We start from the raw sequence: 18,692 nt of genomic DNA on the forward strand, positions 1-18,692 counted from the left end.
AAGGGAGACTAGTCAAATAAAAAGACTAGTCAATGCCTTGCATTGACTAGTCTTTTTATTAAGTCTCAGCTCAGGTGTAGTTCCAAGGAGGGTATGATAGTTCCATTGCATAAAAGTAGGTCAAAAACAGAGGTTGAAAACCGCAGACCTGTTACTATCTCGGGGGTGGTGGTTAATTATTATTATTCCTGATACCTCCAAGGAGTCCGAAGACTCATCACGTGAGGACACCTACAACTGTCTCAACCACTACACCGAACCTCTACTACGAATCATCTCCATCAGCGCCATCTACCGTCCACCACCACAACAACTAGTATTTTTTGTCTGTAAATTGCGTGTTCTGAAGGGCCGATTTGTCTGTATGCGGGATGAAAAACCTGAGTTTCTGGGTAGATTCTATTCCAATCGAAGGGCGCAATGTACCGTCATTCTTCCAATTGCGCTACGGAGGCGCTAAGGTTTGGGAAAAGTTGGTTAAAACCAGAATTCAAGATCTGATAGATACTTTTTAGAGGTCAGCATGGCTTTGTTAAGGGGAGGTGGTAAATGAATGGAATGGGCTGCTAGAGGCAGCTGTCAGTTCTCTGTCGGTGAATCAGTTTAAGGAGAGGTACGATAGGCGTTGTTATAATAACGGTTGGTTTCTTACTCCCATGGTGAATTTGGTTACATCGCAAGAGGTATGATAGGTATATTGTGAACTCCTGTGATAAGTCTTTGGACTCCATGGACCCATTAACAATAACTCTTGCAAGAGTTAATAATTCACATAAAAGTGTGTGTGTGTGTATTGTAAATGTATATGTGATTAAAAAAATTTACCTATTATAAATTAAAAAAAAAAAATGCACTGAAGCAGTTAACTACAACTCACCAGCAATTCCAAAAAATAAACTGAAGACTAAATTTTATGCACTTGACAAAGAAAAAATAATAAAAAAATAAAGATACATTCATTCTTTCCTTCTCATATACAATCATTTTATAACACATTTTCAGTGCCCCTTCCTCTTTCTTTCACGCAGACACAACTGAAATCTTGCCTAGTTTCAAAAATAGGATTTTTATTGCATAATTCAGCAAAGTGACTTTTTGGTTGCACCATAGGTAGGCACACAAAACATTTTGGCACTATACTCAAGTGAAATTATGAAAAAAAAAAGTCACTTTCTTTGGCAGTATTGCTTAAATGCCCAAACAACATGAATTTTTAGTAGAGATGCCAATAAAGGCAAGCACCAGATTATATTATTATGTTGACCTAGAAAGTTCAGTCTTTCTGGATAGGGCAAATAAATAACCACCCCAAACTTTCTTAAAAAAAAAAAAAAAAAAAAAAAAAAAATGACTACAGTGCAGTACTGAAAGAGATGGGAATAATATATATTTATGCTCAAATTTTATTGAGAAATAGTAAGACTGAGCTAACAAATTACCTAATGGCATTTAATAAGCTTCACCTGAAATCAAATCCCTCAAACATATATCACACATCAGCCATTGTGCTTATGTTATTTAAGATTAAATATCAATTTCCATAACTGGTAACCAATTCAACTGTAAAAGAAATGTGAACAAAAATGCAGCAACTAACCTTCAACTACATACAAAACTTACATATCATAAAATCAAAAATACATAATCCTTGTTCACTGACTTAACAGATTAACATATAACAATTCTTTCTGTGTATTATGTACAACTTTAAACAAGTAATAGAATAGAAGGGGGAAAAAAAAACCTCCTGAAACAAATACTCTTAAATTTCACATACTGAGTAGCCTCAAATAAGAATTATTGTCAGTGGACTCTTGGAGTATATGTCCCTACTGCAGGAACTATAAGCCTTTCTGTAAAAGTTAGTAATCTATTACTATGTGGCTGATGGCACAAAGAATGGAAAGATATCTTAAAGTTTCATAACTGCTAACTAGTAATCAAAAATGAAATAACATAAACAAGGCAACAGCTGAAAACAACAGAAATTTGGAAGTGTCAGGTACAACACATATGAAACATATGAAGATTCCCCTAAAACAGAACAAAGCCAGACTGTTTTTCACATAATTATGTGTGTTTTAATTATATTTCCAAATCATTCTGCTATCATTTATATAAGATGTTTATAATAATAATAAAATACAGCAAAGTCTGTTGAAGTTATCATCATGCTTAAGCTACATTATAAAAATTATGTTTAAGAACATTAAAAATAAGACTTCCATAAGTAATGAAATCTCTCTCTCTCTGCTCCATAATTTAATATTAGTGTACTTCTGTACCACTCACTGCATGCATAGGCAGCTTTTGTTTTGTAATCCACTCTAATATAACTATACATCATACATCACTGAGAATTTGACTAGCTAATACTTTAAAAATAGACTACAAATATCTAATGTAAAAACTTTGTAAAAAAAAAAAGTTCTTTAAATATGAAACAACTGTCAAAATCACAAAATCATTATAAAGATTAAGTAATTTATATAGAAGAAATATGGGGTCCATAAAGTTCAATAACATCTATACACTGGCACAATTTAATAAATAACTATTGTATAACATCACTTTACACTACTGATATAGGTCCACTGCTGACTCATAAGTTTATCATTACACATGCTAACTCTTAATCCTTCAGTATGGTAATTCTCACTGTCAATGCATAAATCATGAGCAAAATGTTTTAGCATATGTCCATTTTTCCACCAGTACCATTTCTGACTAATATTATCTTTACAATGCTGTAAAATTATTTGGGAGTGAACTTTTGGGTTAGGAAGACTTAAACACAATTCATCATGCTTAATTAAGTGATCTCGAGAAAATTGCCATTCTTGATTTCCACCAGCACCATGGCAGCTGTACATGCCAACATATCCTCCAGCTGAATGTCCGAGCGTATCCATGCATAATAGTCCCTGACGCATAGAACCATGACGACGTGCACCACGATTAGGTATTTTTAATTCTGGATACACATTTTCAAGGAACCATTTGAATGGCTTGCAGTTTAGTTTCTTTCGCAATTCAGTACGATCATCTATACTACCAATTGGTACATTTTTTGCTACAGGAACTGCTGAGTAATAATATTTTTTATAATCATCCATCCAAACTTCTGCTGCTCGTTTGGTATTTCTAGCAAAAACATTACCACTTCCCCCAGGAAAAGAGTAAGGATGTTGTTTTCGGAATACATGCCCTATTCTACTACATGGTATTATTTCAAGACTTCCACCACACTGCCATACCCGAAATGATATTTCAAGATTTTCACCTCCCCATATATCCATCTGAGTATCATATTTACCAAGTTTATCAAAGTAACTTTTGTAAATAAGAAACAAACCACCTGCAATCATTGGTGTTTTGATTGGAGATGTAGGATCAGAAGACCTCTGCTGTCTTTCTTTGGTTGATAGAAACTCCCATTTAAAAACTAAATTCCATTCAAACCCACCTCTCAGATCAGTAGATGCACCATAATATTTGAAGTCATCCATATTTATAACATCAATCACTGGACAAACAACTCTTGTAGAATCTTCAATAACTCTTTCAAGTAATGGTTCAAGCCAGTTTACATTACATTCACAATGGCTATCCAGAAAAGTTAGTATTTCAGCAGTTGCAGCATCTGCACCTTTTACGCGAGACCGAACCAAACCCTCTCGTTTTTCATTTCTAAGTATACGAACTTTCTGGATTTTTGCCAATTCCTGTCCATCAGAGGGATCATCACTAAAATCATCAACTAAAATGATTTCCTTAATCAAGTGATCTGGACTTCTATTTAAGACACTAACTATTGTTCGTAATAAAGCTGACCTGGCTTCATTGTGAAATGTAATAATGACACTAGTTGGTGGAAAATCACGTCTGTAGGTTTTAGTGGAGCACCTAGGATGACGAGTATCAGGAATCTCTCTGTTACTTGACAGTTTATCACTAGCTTCTTGATTAAATTTATTGCGTGCATAGGCATCAGCACCTGGCTGGAGTCTAGATTTTGCAACATATGTCTTTTCATCAAAATATCTCCACCCAAGCCTTGGATCTGTTGTATCAGAATTAAGTTTTTGTTCAAAAATTTGCTCTGATGATTGCTTCAACCTGAGAGCTTTATTTTCTTCTGAAGCCCCTTTAGTTGTCTTTAACAAGTATAAAGTTAGTGATCCAAGAGACAAAATCAAAATCACAAGATACCTCACTCTGCGGCGTGCTGCTACAGTCATCTTGCCAAACCCAGTGCAGACACACTTAAGTCCAGGAGTTAAATTTCTGCTTGTTCCTTTATGCAGATCCGACCATGAGAAGACTCTTCAATTTTAACTACAGGAAATAAAGCAGCCAAGCAGTGCAGTGAGTAGAAGTACTTCATTAAAACGATTTTAAAAATAACTTGTAATTATACCTTTCTAATTTAGAAAACATAAAATTCGTAACTTATTTAAACTTTAACTTGCTTAAGACTACCAACAACGAACTTCATGCAAGGAAACCTCTGTGGGTATTGATAGCACACGCGATCAAAACAGCTGACTGCCACTCGTTTAAACCCACAAGTTTTCCGCTTGAAAATTCGTATCACTATTTATGAAGATATATGGAAATCTGTTTATACATGTGTGTGCTTACAGAATGCTTTACAGAAAATGGAAACTCATGCCATGTAAAAAGTTAATATAAAATTTATGTATAACTTTTACTGACAATAACAGATAAAGAGGCAGCAACCAACAAATGAGGACTTACGCTTTAAACACGTTACTGTTCAATAAAATGTATGCGGTGCCGTAATTTCGCAAAAGACATTGCACAGTTAACATATATACCTACTGAACATTTTTTCTAAAATGTAGTATTCGATTTTAAATGAAATCATCGTTATAATTGCTGAATTATTATCAACGTGGTCGCATTCAGACGCATCAAACAACCGACACCGGTTAACTATACCTAGACAAACACAGAGCACAACAGTGAATCAGCAATTTTAAGGAGTGCGCATGCCCAACACCAGGTTCACATAACATCCGCCGAGAATACGTCAACCGCGGAGAAATGCGTATTTGGAAAACGACGAAAATACAGCTCGTGACAGTGACCTCGTCTTTTCATGGAAAAGTTGTGCAAGCAATCTGCCTCGGCCTTTAAAAGCCAGTGGTTTCTTAACTATACTATTCTAGCCAAATTCACTTTTTTCTGATCTTGCTTAAGAGACACCCTTTTGGTTTTCGGTATAGAAACGTGTCTTGTATAAAGACACAAGGGGAGGGAGAGAAAAAAAAACCGTATATAAGGAAAATGAAACAAGCGGAAAACAATTCAAGGTCAATAAAAGAGAAACTGACGCTCTCACAACCATCATAACATGTACTGCTAACTATCCGCAATGTTTATTGTAGCTATCATAATAGCTAATTCAAAAAAATGGCCAGCATTATAATAATTCATTCATCATTTTTATGAAGTAAATATATCAATACTCTCAGTTCTGCAAATGCATATACATTTGCCCTAATCTCTAATAGCTCTGACTGAAAATAACTGCAATTTTCAGAGCTACTGATAATGAACAAAAGCATGGAGTTGCACACTTGGGGAAAAATACTTCATCCCTAGCCTTCAAGAAGTTACAAATTTCACTGTAACTCCTTGGAGGCTGGGAACTAATATAAACAACTGAAATACGCGGATTTCAGCTCATGCATTTTGCCAAATGAACATCAGAAACAAACAAAAAAAAAAAAAAAAATTAAATAACTTCGACCAATTGCAGATAATCCCTAAATATACATACGGTAGAACAAAAATCACATTATCAGTGATACAGCATCATCCTGAATACGTTCTCTCAAAGCGTAAATTGATGCTATGATATCACCACATAATATAATAGGTTTACATTATTACCGACATCCTCTGAACAATTTTCCTCCAAATTAAATCTGTTTTTTTGTCAGTTCGGACATTTTCAGTTTTTAAGACAACTACCATTTAAGACAACCAAATTACTACCTATATCCTAGTTTTCCTCTAGGTCTTTTTTTCCTGCCAACAAAAACATGTGTTGCTTTCCTTTCCCATTCTGTTTGTGACCATACCATCTTGGATTAGTTCTGCTCAAACATCCCTGAATGCTAATGAAGCAAATTCCTTTCTAATATCTTCATTTTTTAATACTATTTTGACACTATCTATTCATGTCCCTAATTTTCCTTAGAATTCATAGTCTTTGATCAACTGTTTGATTTCAAAGAGCAATAAGTTTGAATACTGTACTGTATACTGATAGTGATTAGGCTAATTTCTCATTTATTCCATAAATGCATTTAATTGTTCTCCCCCCTCCCCAACACCACCATACCAGCTTTGCAACTGACTATCACTAAAAAAAAAAATAATAAAAAAAAATAAATAAAAAAATCCTGATATTCTATTCAGCATCTTCAGAGTACAAAAAAGGTTTATCACAGTGCACGAGACAACCACAATCTGGTATAACAATGGGACTAGTTTGAACAATTGTAACGTACAACACAAAGACTTAAGTCTTAATTAAGCACCATCTATGTTGAAATAAAAAAAAAAAAAAAGAGAAAGCATTTATTAATTGGTCTTAAGATAACTGTCTCCCAAATCTTTGGCAAATTTATACAGCCATACTTGTTGAGGTTTAGAGTATGTTTCAAGGCTTCTGTTGATTCTAACTTATAATCAACAGAACTTTTGTTTTTTTCCAATTGATTCTGTGTGCAGGGGTATCCAAGGCATGGTCTGCTAGACCCGAATTGCCATAGCAATAGTGCCACATGTATTTTTTTATGTTCACTGAGGCAGATGTCCGCAGTTCTTCCTGTCTGTCCATAATAAGCTCAATTACACGAACAGGGCAATTCACACTCCCAAATGTGATAAAGAGATTCTGTTCTTGGGTGAACAGATGAGAGTTACCAATTTGATATACGGTTTAAATACAGTGCATAGCTGATGTTTACTAAGCACTCTAGATATCTTTTCAGAGATTTACCTTGAATGTATGGGATGGTGACAGTTTTGTGGTAGATGGTTGGGGGATTTCTGAGGAGCATTTAGTATTTTGTCTATCTTATGGGGGATTATAGCCATTGGCTAAGAAAGGTATGACATAAATGAGTGAGTTCGGGCAGTGAAGGCATTGTCATTGGAACAAATCGTCTAGCTCTGTGGGTTAGTGTTTTTAGGATACCATACTGTTGGGATGGGTGATGGTGTGATTGTTTGTGTAAATATCTCCCTGTATGTGTGGGTTTTCTATAAAAACCAAAAATTACAAGGAACCATCTGGAAGATGTGCGATTAGTGTGTCCAGGAAGGGCAGACAGTCATTAGCTTCCAGTTCCATTATAAAGTGGATTTTTGGGTGTTGGCTATTTAAATGTGCTAAGAAAAATTCTGCTCACCTAAAAAGTATTTTAGAAAACCATACCTTAAAAAGTTCAGACATAATGGTGAATTTTGATATCACCTCACTATTCACAAATGTACAGTTAATTAAAACCCTTGATTTACCAAAGTCACACTTTCCCCCTGATATATATGAACTAACTATTTAAATTCACAGTACATGTAGGCTATTTTATGTGGAAAGGAAACATATACAAACAATTAGATGGAATAGCAATGGGCTCCCCCTTAGCCAACTTCTACATAGAACACTTGGAAAAGCTATCAATACAGCTGCTCTCAAACCAAGGCCATGCTATGTTGATGATGTGCTTGCTCTTTATCCAATGTGTCTGGGCCATGTGGCCAAAGAGCATGCACATCAACATAGCGTAGCCTTGGTTTGAGAGCAGCTGTATTGATAGCTTTTCCAAGTGTTCTATGTAGAAGTTGGCTAAGGGGGAGCCCATTGCTGTTCCATCTAATTGTTTGTATATATGTTTCCTTTCCATGTAAAATAACCTGCATGTACTGTGAATTTAAATGGTTAGTTCATATATATCAGGGGGAAAGTGTAACTTTAGTAATAGGGTTTAGTAATAATGTACCGTAATTAAAACCCTTGTTTTAATTAATGGCACATTTGTGAATTATGGTTTTCTAAAATACTTTTTAGGTGAGCAGAATTTTTAACAAGGGAGGGAGAATTGTTTGTGAGAGTGGCTAGTAGCTTAGCTAAATGTCTAACATGTTTATATGTGGGAATGTTTAAAGCTATCCACAATAGGGCATAAGGGTGTATCCTGTTTGTGAATTTTTGGTGCTCCATATATCCTGGGCGTTTTAACATGGAAGGGCTTGAATTTTTTAACTGTTTCTTTAGACCAGGAAGTGACTATTGTTCAAACTGTCCCACTGACATATGGATTGTTGTTGTTTCGCGTACTGTGACAAACTGTTTTTGTGCTGTGAAAATGCTGGATAGAATATACCAGCAAAAAGTTCATAAATAGTTATTTTCTTATCAGTCTATGTTCTCAACTATACTGTTAAAATTAATCAACATGTACGACGAACACACAAGCCTTTCCACACAGCTGAAATATTTGGTTTATTAGCTGTTCTCTACTAAGAATGCAACTGATGTGTTCCATGGTTTCGCAGTTGTTTTTTTATCTTTCGTTGCTGATTTTCATATTTATCCAATTTCATTAGATGGTTCTGCACTGGACTTGTACTCCTAAATAAATTCTGTATATCATTTATATAAAGAAGTTTAGTTTAATATATCCAATTCTGTTATCAAGTAATGCTATTTTCCTTCATAATGTGATCCTATGGATAATAAATAGAAGTCAAAATAGTATGCACCATTATCTTATACCTGACTTTTCATGAACTATATGTCACAGTATAAGAACAGCAACAATTAGTTAACAGCAGGACCAGTTGAAAAATTATAATGAACAATACAAGGAACTAAAGTCCTATCATGATATTTTTCTTAATCACTTCTTAAGTATGCTTGCATAAATCTTATTAAGAACATTCAGCAGCAAATCCTTATCATTCTCACATCCAATTTTTATTTTCCTTTTTCATAGATCGGTAGTATAAGAGCTTTACTCCAATCATCCTGAATGTGGCTTTCACCATGCTTCTTGAATTATACAATGTAGCCACTAGAAAACTTTTAAATCACAGGGACTGTTCCTATAAGCATTGCATGTGCTACAAAACCCATTGAACTATAACAGAAATGGTGTAATTCTACATAAATTTTGGTTTACTGCCTTATCCAATCATTAACAATAATCACATCACTGCAGAGAGCACCACTGTCACATTCCATACGTGTGATTGTCCTTGTTCTGTAAGCCATTGTAATTCTAGTCTCGTTGAGCATGTATCTTAAAAATGCCTTAGATAATGCTAGCTTGAGCTGGCAAAATGTTAGGTTGTAACTACTTAATTTATCAAGAAAGTGAAATAAAAACTAAACTGATATTACAGACTTAGTTAAGTAACAAACAAATAAAAGTAATACAAAATATTTTAAATAGGCCTACAATATTGGGAAGGAATGATTTGTTATATGATAATAGCTAGCAGTGTAATGTGTAGTGTTCATGGTCTGCATATGCCAGGCATCTTATTAAAGATGACCTAAGTTAATGTAGGAGTATACCTTGTTTCTTGTTACACTAATTATGTTTTTTTTTTGTTTTGTTTTAACATTTCTGATGGCTCTTTGAATGTTCTGATGAATAGAAATTGTAATCAATGTAGGCTGTTTGTGTGTGCTGCTATACTACCTGATGATTTGCGTCTTGTGTACATGTGATGCTAGTCCTGACTAATGTATTCTCCACATTTATTTCTGACATGAGTATCTCTTCTTCCAGCTAGTTTGTCTCATACAGTAAATTCCACACAAATAAGTAATCTTGTATACTTCCATCACAAAAAACTGACATAACATAGAATAATGTTTCTAGCAGTAGGGAGAAGTGAAAATGAGAAATCTAATACCTCAGTCTTATCCTTTAAAAAATTATTAAAATACCAAAATTATGGTTGAGAATGTTTATATTCCTGTTTTCTCCCATCTGTTTGTCTAGGGAACAAACAGATGGGAGAAAAACCAGGAATATAAAGGAGCAGTATCGCTTCTTAAATATATCCTGAAATACATCATGAAAAAGATATAAAAAATGTTGGGCCAACAAGAAATAAAAGTAGCTTTCTTTCAATGAACAACATCTGAAGTCTCCATCAACCTCCAAAACTTTCCCATTACAACCCAATAAACCACAAGAAGAGAACAAATGTGGAATTCCTATGCAAGACAAACAGGCCAGTCAGGAGAGAGAGAGATGCATGTCAGAAACATGTCAAGAATGTGGAGTAAAAAAAGCTAACATAAATAAGGACCAGCAGCACATACAACACAGATAAATCAAGTATGGCAGCAGACAAACATGGCCTCCATTGATTACAATTTCTTTGACAGGGCATTTAGTCATCAGAAAAGTTAAAAACTAATCAATGTAACAAGAAATGCGGTATGATCCTACATCAGGTTTGGTCATTTTTCACCTGGTGCACACAAATCTCAAACACTATCCTCATCATACTGCTAGTTATTGTCATCAGCCATTTTTTTCTGCCCACTGCTGGATGAAGACCTCCCTCAAAGTCCTCCCTTCAATTTTATCTTAAGCTTTTCTAATTCCTTCCAGCCATCTCATTCGCCCACCATCGCTTTGGTCTTCCAATAGCTCTTTCCATCTCTGGGATACCATTCTGATACCAGCTTTGTCCATTTTTGAGCATTACTTCTTGCAAAATGACCTACCAATTGTCATTTGAATCTTTTAATGATTGTTATGTCTCTCACGCTAGTCTGAGCTCTGACCAAGTATTGTACTTTCTAATGGTAATACCAAGTAACAATTTTTCCATTTTCCTCTGGTAAATCCTCAACTTGTTGGTCTTTTTAGTCAAAGTCCACATTCCATTTCCATGTCATGACTGGAAGTATACAACTGTTGAATATTTTTCTTTTAAGTGCTTCACAGTGTTTTCCAAAGGCTATCCAACTAAGCTGAATTCTATGCAATTTCTTCTTCATGGTCTTCCTCTACTGCAAATTTTTGTCCTAGGTAAACATAGAAGGTTACTATATCAATTTCCTGGCATTCCGTTTATAATGACTTTTTGATGAATACTTATTATGCATTATTTTTGTTTTTGTCTATATTGAATTCTTTCTCTTTACTTTCTGTATCCAGTTCATCAATCATTTAGTGAGATTCTTCTACAGAGTTTTCTAAAAAAAAATGCCACAAGCAAATTGTAGATAAAGGATTGAAAAGACAGGATTGGGAGGATTTCTGGATGATAGAAGATGAATTGCAGTCAAAAAGAATAGAAGATAGGCAGAAGGGTGGCTGTCCATTTCAAGTGCTCTGATGTCTGATCAAAGCCAATAAGACAAAAGACAAAATATATATGTGGTTGGTTGCTGCTAAAGGATGGGGGGGGGGGGGGTTCCAAGGAGGATTGTGGAGGACATCTATCAAGAAATTAGTACAATGAAATGAGTACATGTCGAGTGATTATTATGGGAGGCTTCAATAATGAAGATATAAATTGGAAGAAAGAAAGATCATACAGCAGAAAGGAAATGATGGAATTTATACATCTACTGAGAGATAAATAGGCAACGTGACGAAGGGGAACTCAGGTGTAAGAGCATTAGACCTGGTATAGGATCAGAAGAACTATCCAAACTAAGGTGGCCACATTAGGGGGGAAAGTGACCATGTGGTCTTGACTTGAGATTGTAAAATATAAGGAATATCCTATCGAGAAGGGATATATGTAGAACTGCAAGGCAGGTGATTATGACAAGCTTAGGAGGGAAGCTTGAAGCTATGCTTGAAGCTTCTCTTGCATAAAACCATGCAAGAGAAGGATGTATATGGGAGGAAATGCCAAAGAGTTCATTCGTTACATGACATGTAACCTTAATGAGTGTGATGCCGACAGAAGCAGACAAAATAGTTGAGTTACTGCATGACCACTTTACAAGAATGTAATGCTGTAACAGAGCTGATGTGGGATCTGTGAATTGGAGGTTCTTAGGATATTGCAAAATTTCAATGTAAATACAGCTGTGTATATCAGCTCACATTTTACAAGAATGTACAAGGGAACTTGCAATACCTCTGACTAGGCTCTCTGAGTCTCAGCTCTGGCAGAGTTCCAAGGGAGAGGAAAGAGGGCAAATAATTCCTTTTGCATAAGGGAGGTTCTAAGACAACAGTAGTAAATTATAGTCCAATCAGTATCTCAGGAGTGGTGGTAAAAGTACTGGAAAAATTGGTCAAAATGAGAATTCAAAAATGAGCAGATAAGAACAATACAGTATGAGGGTCAACATGGCGTTTTGAAGGGTTGTTCATGCCTTTCTAATTTACTAATTTTTATAATAAAGTGACAGCTGAGTTGGATAAAGGAAATGGCTACATGATCATTTTGCAAAGGCATTGCATTTCACAGACTAAACATGGAACTGTTATGCAAATTAGAACAAATGGGGATAGATATGACACTGGTTGTGTGGATAAGAAGGTGGCTGCTGGAGAGATATCAAAAAGCAGTATACAGAGGAGAGTCTAGGCAAAAGCAGGTGACTAGTAGTGTGAGACAATGTTCTGTGCTAGGACCAATACTGTTTGATTTGTACATAAATGATAAAGGAAATACCCTGAAAGGAAATATTCAGATGTTTCCTGATAATGCAAAATGAAGTATAGTAATAGTTTATCAAGGCAATGTGAAAGCTTGATGGATGATTTAAATAGGCTATCAGCATGGGTAAAAGATTATGGATATCAATTTAATGTAGAGAAATGTGAAGTTATGCATTTTGGGATAAAATGGATTACAAGCAGTGTATCACATTAAAGGAACCATACTCCAAAAAGCAGATGAAACTAGGGATTTCTTAGACAGAGAATTGAAGTTTAAAAGGCATATTGCTAAGGTAGTTTATAAGATTACTTGGCAATTGAAGAACACTAACAAGTAGAGATAAATTGTTATTCCTCTTTATAAGGCCTTGATATGTCCACATCTGGATTATTGTGCACAGGTCTGGTCTCCGGTTTCTTGGGAATGAGGGAGTAGTGGAGAGGATTCAGAGGCAAGCAGCAACCAAGATGGTGAGTGGTCTGTGGAATGTGCCCTATAAGGATTGAATGAGGATGTGTGTGGATTGCAAAAGTTGGTTGATAGGTGAAAAAGAGAGGATATAATAGAAACATTTAAATTACTTAAACAGTTTCACAGGATTGATGCTGGAAAAATGTTTCAGCACTTGATTACAGAGGACAGAGCAAGGTCATCCATGGAAGATGAGTAAAAGCAGTTAAGAGGCATGTGAGGACTACATTTTTTGCTTGCAGAGTTGTGAACGAACGGAATGGGTTGCCAAGGTTGGTGTTTCGAGCAATGATCTTCAGACTCCATGGAGGTGCCCATACAATAATAATAATGCACTTTCTATGCTTTTTCAATAGCCTACAGAACATTTTGCCACCTGTGTGATATGCTCCATCTTCTTCTCTCCTAAACCTATTGGTTGATAAGTAGCATGGTTGTTGGCAATAGTCTTCTGTTTTGTGCTGCGAATTTGACTGTTTGGTAACTATGTCCATTTTTGTTGTCAATGATGGATTGGGTTCTTGGTCTCCTTCTACCAGGTCTTTGCTCCATCAAATTGTAGTCCAATCAAATTGTCTTAGTAGGTGTCCTGTCAAGTTATTTCTCCTTTTTTCTAACATATGTAGTATTTCTCTTTTTTTTTCTTCTGCCTCTCTTAATACCTCTTCATTTGTAGCTATTTCTGTCCATGTGATCTTTGGTAGCTGGCACCAAAACCACATGAATGCTAGAAGTCTTAATTTCTCTCTCTCTTTTTTTTTTTTTTTTGAAGTAGATCTCTCTCTGTAGATCAAAGATATGGATCTACAGAGGGCTACACTCAAGAGAAAGCTTTTAATAAAGTGCTTATGCTCCATATTCATCCTAATGTCCTCCCATGATTTTTTTCTTTTAGCTACTTATACACACAGATTACATTTTTCTCTGTATTTCATCCAATGTAACATAGACATCATCATGGAGAAAATAAATGTCTAGTACACATGTTCTCTTAAAATAAATGATATTTCTTTGTATTTTCTAAGGATACATGCTGGCTTAATTGCCAGTAATTTTCAATATGATTTCTCTTCTAGGACTGTATCTTTTAATTTACAGTCCACTATGAAGTTTTAATTTTTCTATCCTCTTGCCGACAACTTTAACATCTACTTTCCTAGCAGAATCAAGAAAATTTTTTTATATTCATATTTTTAAACTGGCTCTCTGAACTTTAGATTCTTATTTCCGAATGCTTCCACATTTTCTCTAGTAATATTTATACATTTTTCTTTTCAATGTTTTTATTTTTATATGCTCATTTTTATTATGCTCCCAAATGGTGATTACTTTCTCCTTTCTTTTAAGCTTAGTATTTATTTTGATTACTTTCTATTTTGAAATCTCTATATATGTCTTATATCTTGAATCTGAAGATCTCACTATCAACAATAGATTTATTTACTGCCTTGACAATGCTCCCTTACTAAGCAAAGCATGGAATTATTTAATTAAGATATGTTAATTAAAAAAAAAGATGACAAATGTGTTAATTTTTTATGAATTGTCAAGGCTCAGTTCATTTGTTATCAAAACATATATAAAAGCTGGGCTAAGAATAACCATTACTTTCACATAACTACAAACCTTGTTGTAAATGGATTTGAAATACTCACTTGGCACAATTTATTGACAGTATTTCCACATACAGGTCTAGTCATTAAACCAAATGAATATTTACCATCCATTTACAAATTCTGTAATTATGTGAAAATAATTTTTATACATAAGTTCAATAACAACCAAATTTGGATAACAGCACTAGATGTGAAGCATTTCGTGTTTGTCATAATACCTTCTATTCCAAAAACTATGAAATTCAAATTAACTTCAAGTTAAAAAAAAAAAAAGTATAATATCACAAAGCTGTCATATACAGATTCTATATCAGTTGATCCCCTATTTCAACCTTGTGTCCCAGTATGTAGATCCTACATACAAACAAACTGTGAGAACTTATGCAATTTACAGACAAAAAATACTGTTGTTGTTTTGGTGGGCAGTAGATGCTATTGATAGTAGTATTAGTAATAGTGTCATTGTATGTAGTTCGAGAATTAAATAGTGGATTAGCTATTTAATTCTCCATTGGATTAGAGGGCCCTCCTGTGATTAACTCAGAGGCATCCTTTAATAATAGTAATAGACAATTTATCTACACCTTTATTCCTTTTTAATGCATGTAAATACCATTTAAGTTCATTATCTTAATATATATTCCTCAGTAGTTTGTCGGATAATCCATTGAACAGTAGAGGCTATAGCCACCAACTTGGAAGGTTTTTTTCCACTCATGATACAACTTCAAGAACGGGATGGATTTTAATCTGCAACAGTTCCTCCAGATAGTGCTACTTTGAAGGGGATTTTTTTTTTTCTCTTATAACAATATGTGATACTTGATTTTAAAGGGCTTTTCATGCAGAGTTCAAAAACGTTTTATGCATATACTTTGCTAATAGAAAGCTGTCACATAGTTACTGAATTGCATAAAATTATATTTCTTTCCAAACCACATACAGAACAGGCCTTCCCTTTCATCATATATAAGCAGTGGCTAGATGTGTTTACATGTCAATAAATACATGGATGCAGAGTGTCCAAAATTAAAATAAAGAAGCTCAGGAAATGCTAAATGACCTTGATAGAGAAAGCAGGAAAAAAAAGGTTTAAAGATTAATCTAACTAAAACCAACATGATGACAAATTCAGATCAAATGAAAGAAAAATTAACAGATAATCATATTGAAATTGTGGGGGTGTGTGACTATATTTAACTTGGTCAATTAGTTTTAAGGAAAAACAAGATAAAGAAATAAGTAGAAGAATCACACAATGAAACAAAAGCATTTTGGCTGCATACAAACTATCTGCTAGGAGATTTACTTATGCCTAAAAAGAAAGCACTTTAATATATGCATTATTCCAGCATTTACCTATGGAAGTGAGACATGGGCAACAACTAAAAAACAGGAAATCAAGTGGCCAGCATACTCCCCAGATCTCAACCCCATAGAACACATTTGGGATACAATAGGGAGAAGCACTGCTGCTTGAAATTCCCCTCCAGAAAACAAACAAGGCCTTTTCCTTGCTCTGAAGGAGTGGACCAGTTTACCTTATTAACTCCAGAATCACTTGGTGCTAAGCATGGTACGACGTGATTTTTTTTTTTTTATTTATGGCACAAAATCATCAAAGGTCATATGACACAGGACACAGCAGTATATACACAAACATCCATGCCCTTGGCTGGATTCAAACCCACAGCCTCTTGGTTGGAGAGCAGATACACTAACCACTCAGCCACTGTTGTGAGAGCTCCATCACAGTTCATAGTGGACATGTTCCATACTGAAATATCTCTCTACATAGTTTTGCAATATAATTTGTATGAAATTTATAACACTTTTTTTTTTTTGTGTAATATCATTTATTAATATGCTGGCAATAAATTTATGTCCACATTTGGCTGTAGTCATGAAATTTTTTCATATAAAGGTAAAAAGGTAGTTTGTCCAGTGTATGTTAAACATGAAGACAGTTCTTAATTCTCCTTGAACATTCTCTCAAAATACATGGTGATACATCATCAATTCCAACCACCTTAACAACATCAAGTTTATTCAATTCCCCATATATTTCCTATTCACTCATCATCCATTTCTCTTCCCCTCCTTTCTCATTACCCACAAGCTCTGCATTCATGAGGATGTGATGCTTTCATGACTTGCTCATTTAATATCTGAATTATACCTTTTACAGTGGTTATCATTTTATGATTTTTATCAATCAATATCATCCTTCTATAATAATTCATTAGTCCGCGCGGTTGGCCTAGTGGCTATGCGCTTCGCAACCATATGCCTGGGGAAGGAGTGTCCTAGGTTCGATTCCCGTCGGTGACGTGAGGAGCTGAAGGATCTTCCTCAGCCATAGCCAAGTTAGCCAGTCTTGGACGTGGACAGCAGGGTTTTTTCCCCAGTTTATTCTGGGGTTTTTCATCCCACAAAGCAGGCAAACTGGCCTTGAGAACTCAACACTACAGGCTATAGGATACACCGGGGCATAAGGCTGACCACCTTATCCTGTAAACGGAGTAAGTCCGATGATCAATGGACCCTCGACACCGCAAGGTAAAAGAGGGTATAAGGAAGATGATGATGATAATTCATTTTTTTATGGCACAAAGACATCAAAGGTCATATGGCACAGGACACAGCAGTACATACGGTAATTTGGTTAGTAGGACAATCACAAACAGCCATGCCCTTGGCAGGATTCTTTTTTAAACTTGCTGCATATCAAAGGAGTTTCCTGTTTTTGTGTGTGTGCACGTGCGTTTTTCTCTTAATAGTTAAATGCTGCTCACACTGCACTTTTGCTATCCTTGCCAAACAAGTCACCTTCCTGGCTTGCTCTATATACTTTTCATTCAACTGATTATTTCTCATCCTATGCTGCCTTCTTCCAAACTGCATGCTTATTCTCTTTATTTGTCCATTTTACAACTATCTTATTTAACCTCCTAACTATTGGAAATACATTCAGATGATGCTTCTGCTAAATTTCTAGAACAGTGCCAAGCAGCACTAATCTTCTCAATTTCTCATATAGCTCCAAACTGTCTGCTGAGTTTTTCAACCAGCCTTTGAGTTTCACATATATCCTTTCCTTACAGAAATCCTTAATATGGCTAGCTACCACCCAAGTGACCCCTTCATGATCACTCTTACCATAATCAAAGTTCCTCGAGCCTTGTGTGTCATCTGTTATGTACTAAGATAGCTGTCCCTCAAAAATTTAAGAAATTCTTCTTTTTGTCCCCCATCCCAGATGCAATCTCTTCATTCTAATCTATATTACATAATTAAAACCCCTATAATGATTATCTTTTCTTATATGCTGGGCTTTTGCTTGCACATTTCCTTGTCAATGTCCTCCACATAGGTCAATAACAACAACGAACTAAACATGCCATCTTGGTTGACCATGTGGTTAGTATCCACTCCCCCCAACCAATGGACAGTAGGCTTGAAGAGGCTTAAAAAAGGCCCATGTTTTGTTTTTAGTGCAATGCCCACACTAGTGCTTCTTCTTCCTATCATGGATTTCAGGCCTATTCTGGTCTCATGCCATCACTTTCTTGGTCTTCCAATTTATTTTATATCCATATAGTATTGTTGGCAGTCTGCTATTATCCATTCAATTTAGATACTCTAGCCATATTTGTTTATATTTACTTATATAGTGGTTAACTGGTTTCATATTCAGGGATCGTAAAATTTCTTCATTTGTTTTATGGTTCCACCTTGCATATCCAGCTGTTTTTTGAAGAAATTTCATTTCTGCTATTTCAATCCATTTTCCATTCTTTTTTTATGGTCCATGTTTCACTTAAATATAATAAAGTTCGTTTACACAGAATGTCATATAATCTGATTCTAGTGTATTTTTCTACAAGGATGACTTAAACATATCATTTA

At 35.1% G+C, this 18,692-nt stretch overlaps 1 protein-coding gene across 5 annotated transcripts in view; it reads right to left on the minus strand.

The window, feature by feature from the left end:
* The window catches only part of LOC150093840 (polypeptide N-acetylgalactosaminyltransferase 2-like), a 137,355-nt gene that overhangs the window by 60,963 nt on the left and 57,700 nt on the right, over window positions 1–18,692 (minus strand). For 3 of the 5 annotated variants that reach the window (XM_090412709.1, XM_090412707.1, XM_090412710.1), the window contains exon 3: window positions 1,370–4,338. In XM_090412709.1, coding sequence (XP_090268835.1) covers window positions 2,568–4,241 — 1,674 coding nt within the window. In that variant the 5' untranslated portion in view covers window positions 4,242–4,338 and the 3' untranslated portion in view covers window positions 1,370–2,567. Of the gene's footprint in view, window positions 1–1,369; window positions 4,339–4,761; window positions 4,858–18,692 lie in introns of those variants that run through there. The other 2 variants (XM_090412706.1, XR_016550301.1) reach the window with 2 other exon arrangements.

The sequence above is a fragment of the Typopeltis vanoorti genome, chromosome 23 (genome assembly GCF_054136105.1).
Source record: "Typopeltis vanoorti isolate ZY-2024b chromosome 23, IOZ_Tvanoo_1.0, whole genome shotgun sequence".
Taxonomy (NCBI): domain Eukaryota; kingdom Metazoa; phylum Arthropoda; class Arachnida; order Uropygi; family Thelyphonidae; genus Typopeltis; species Typopeltis vanoorti.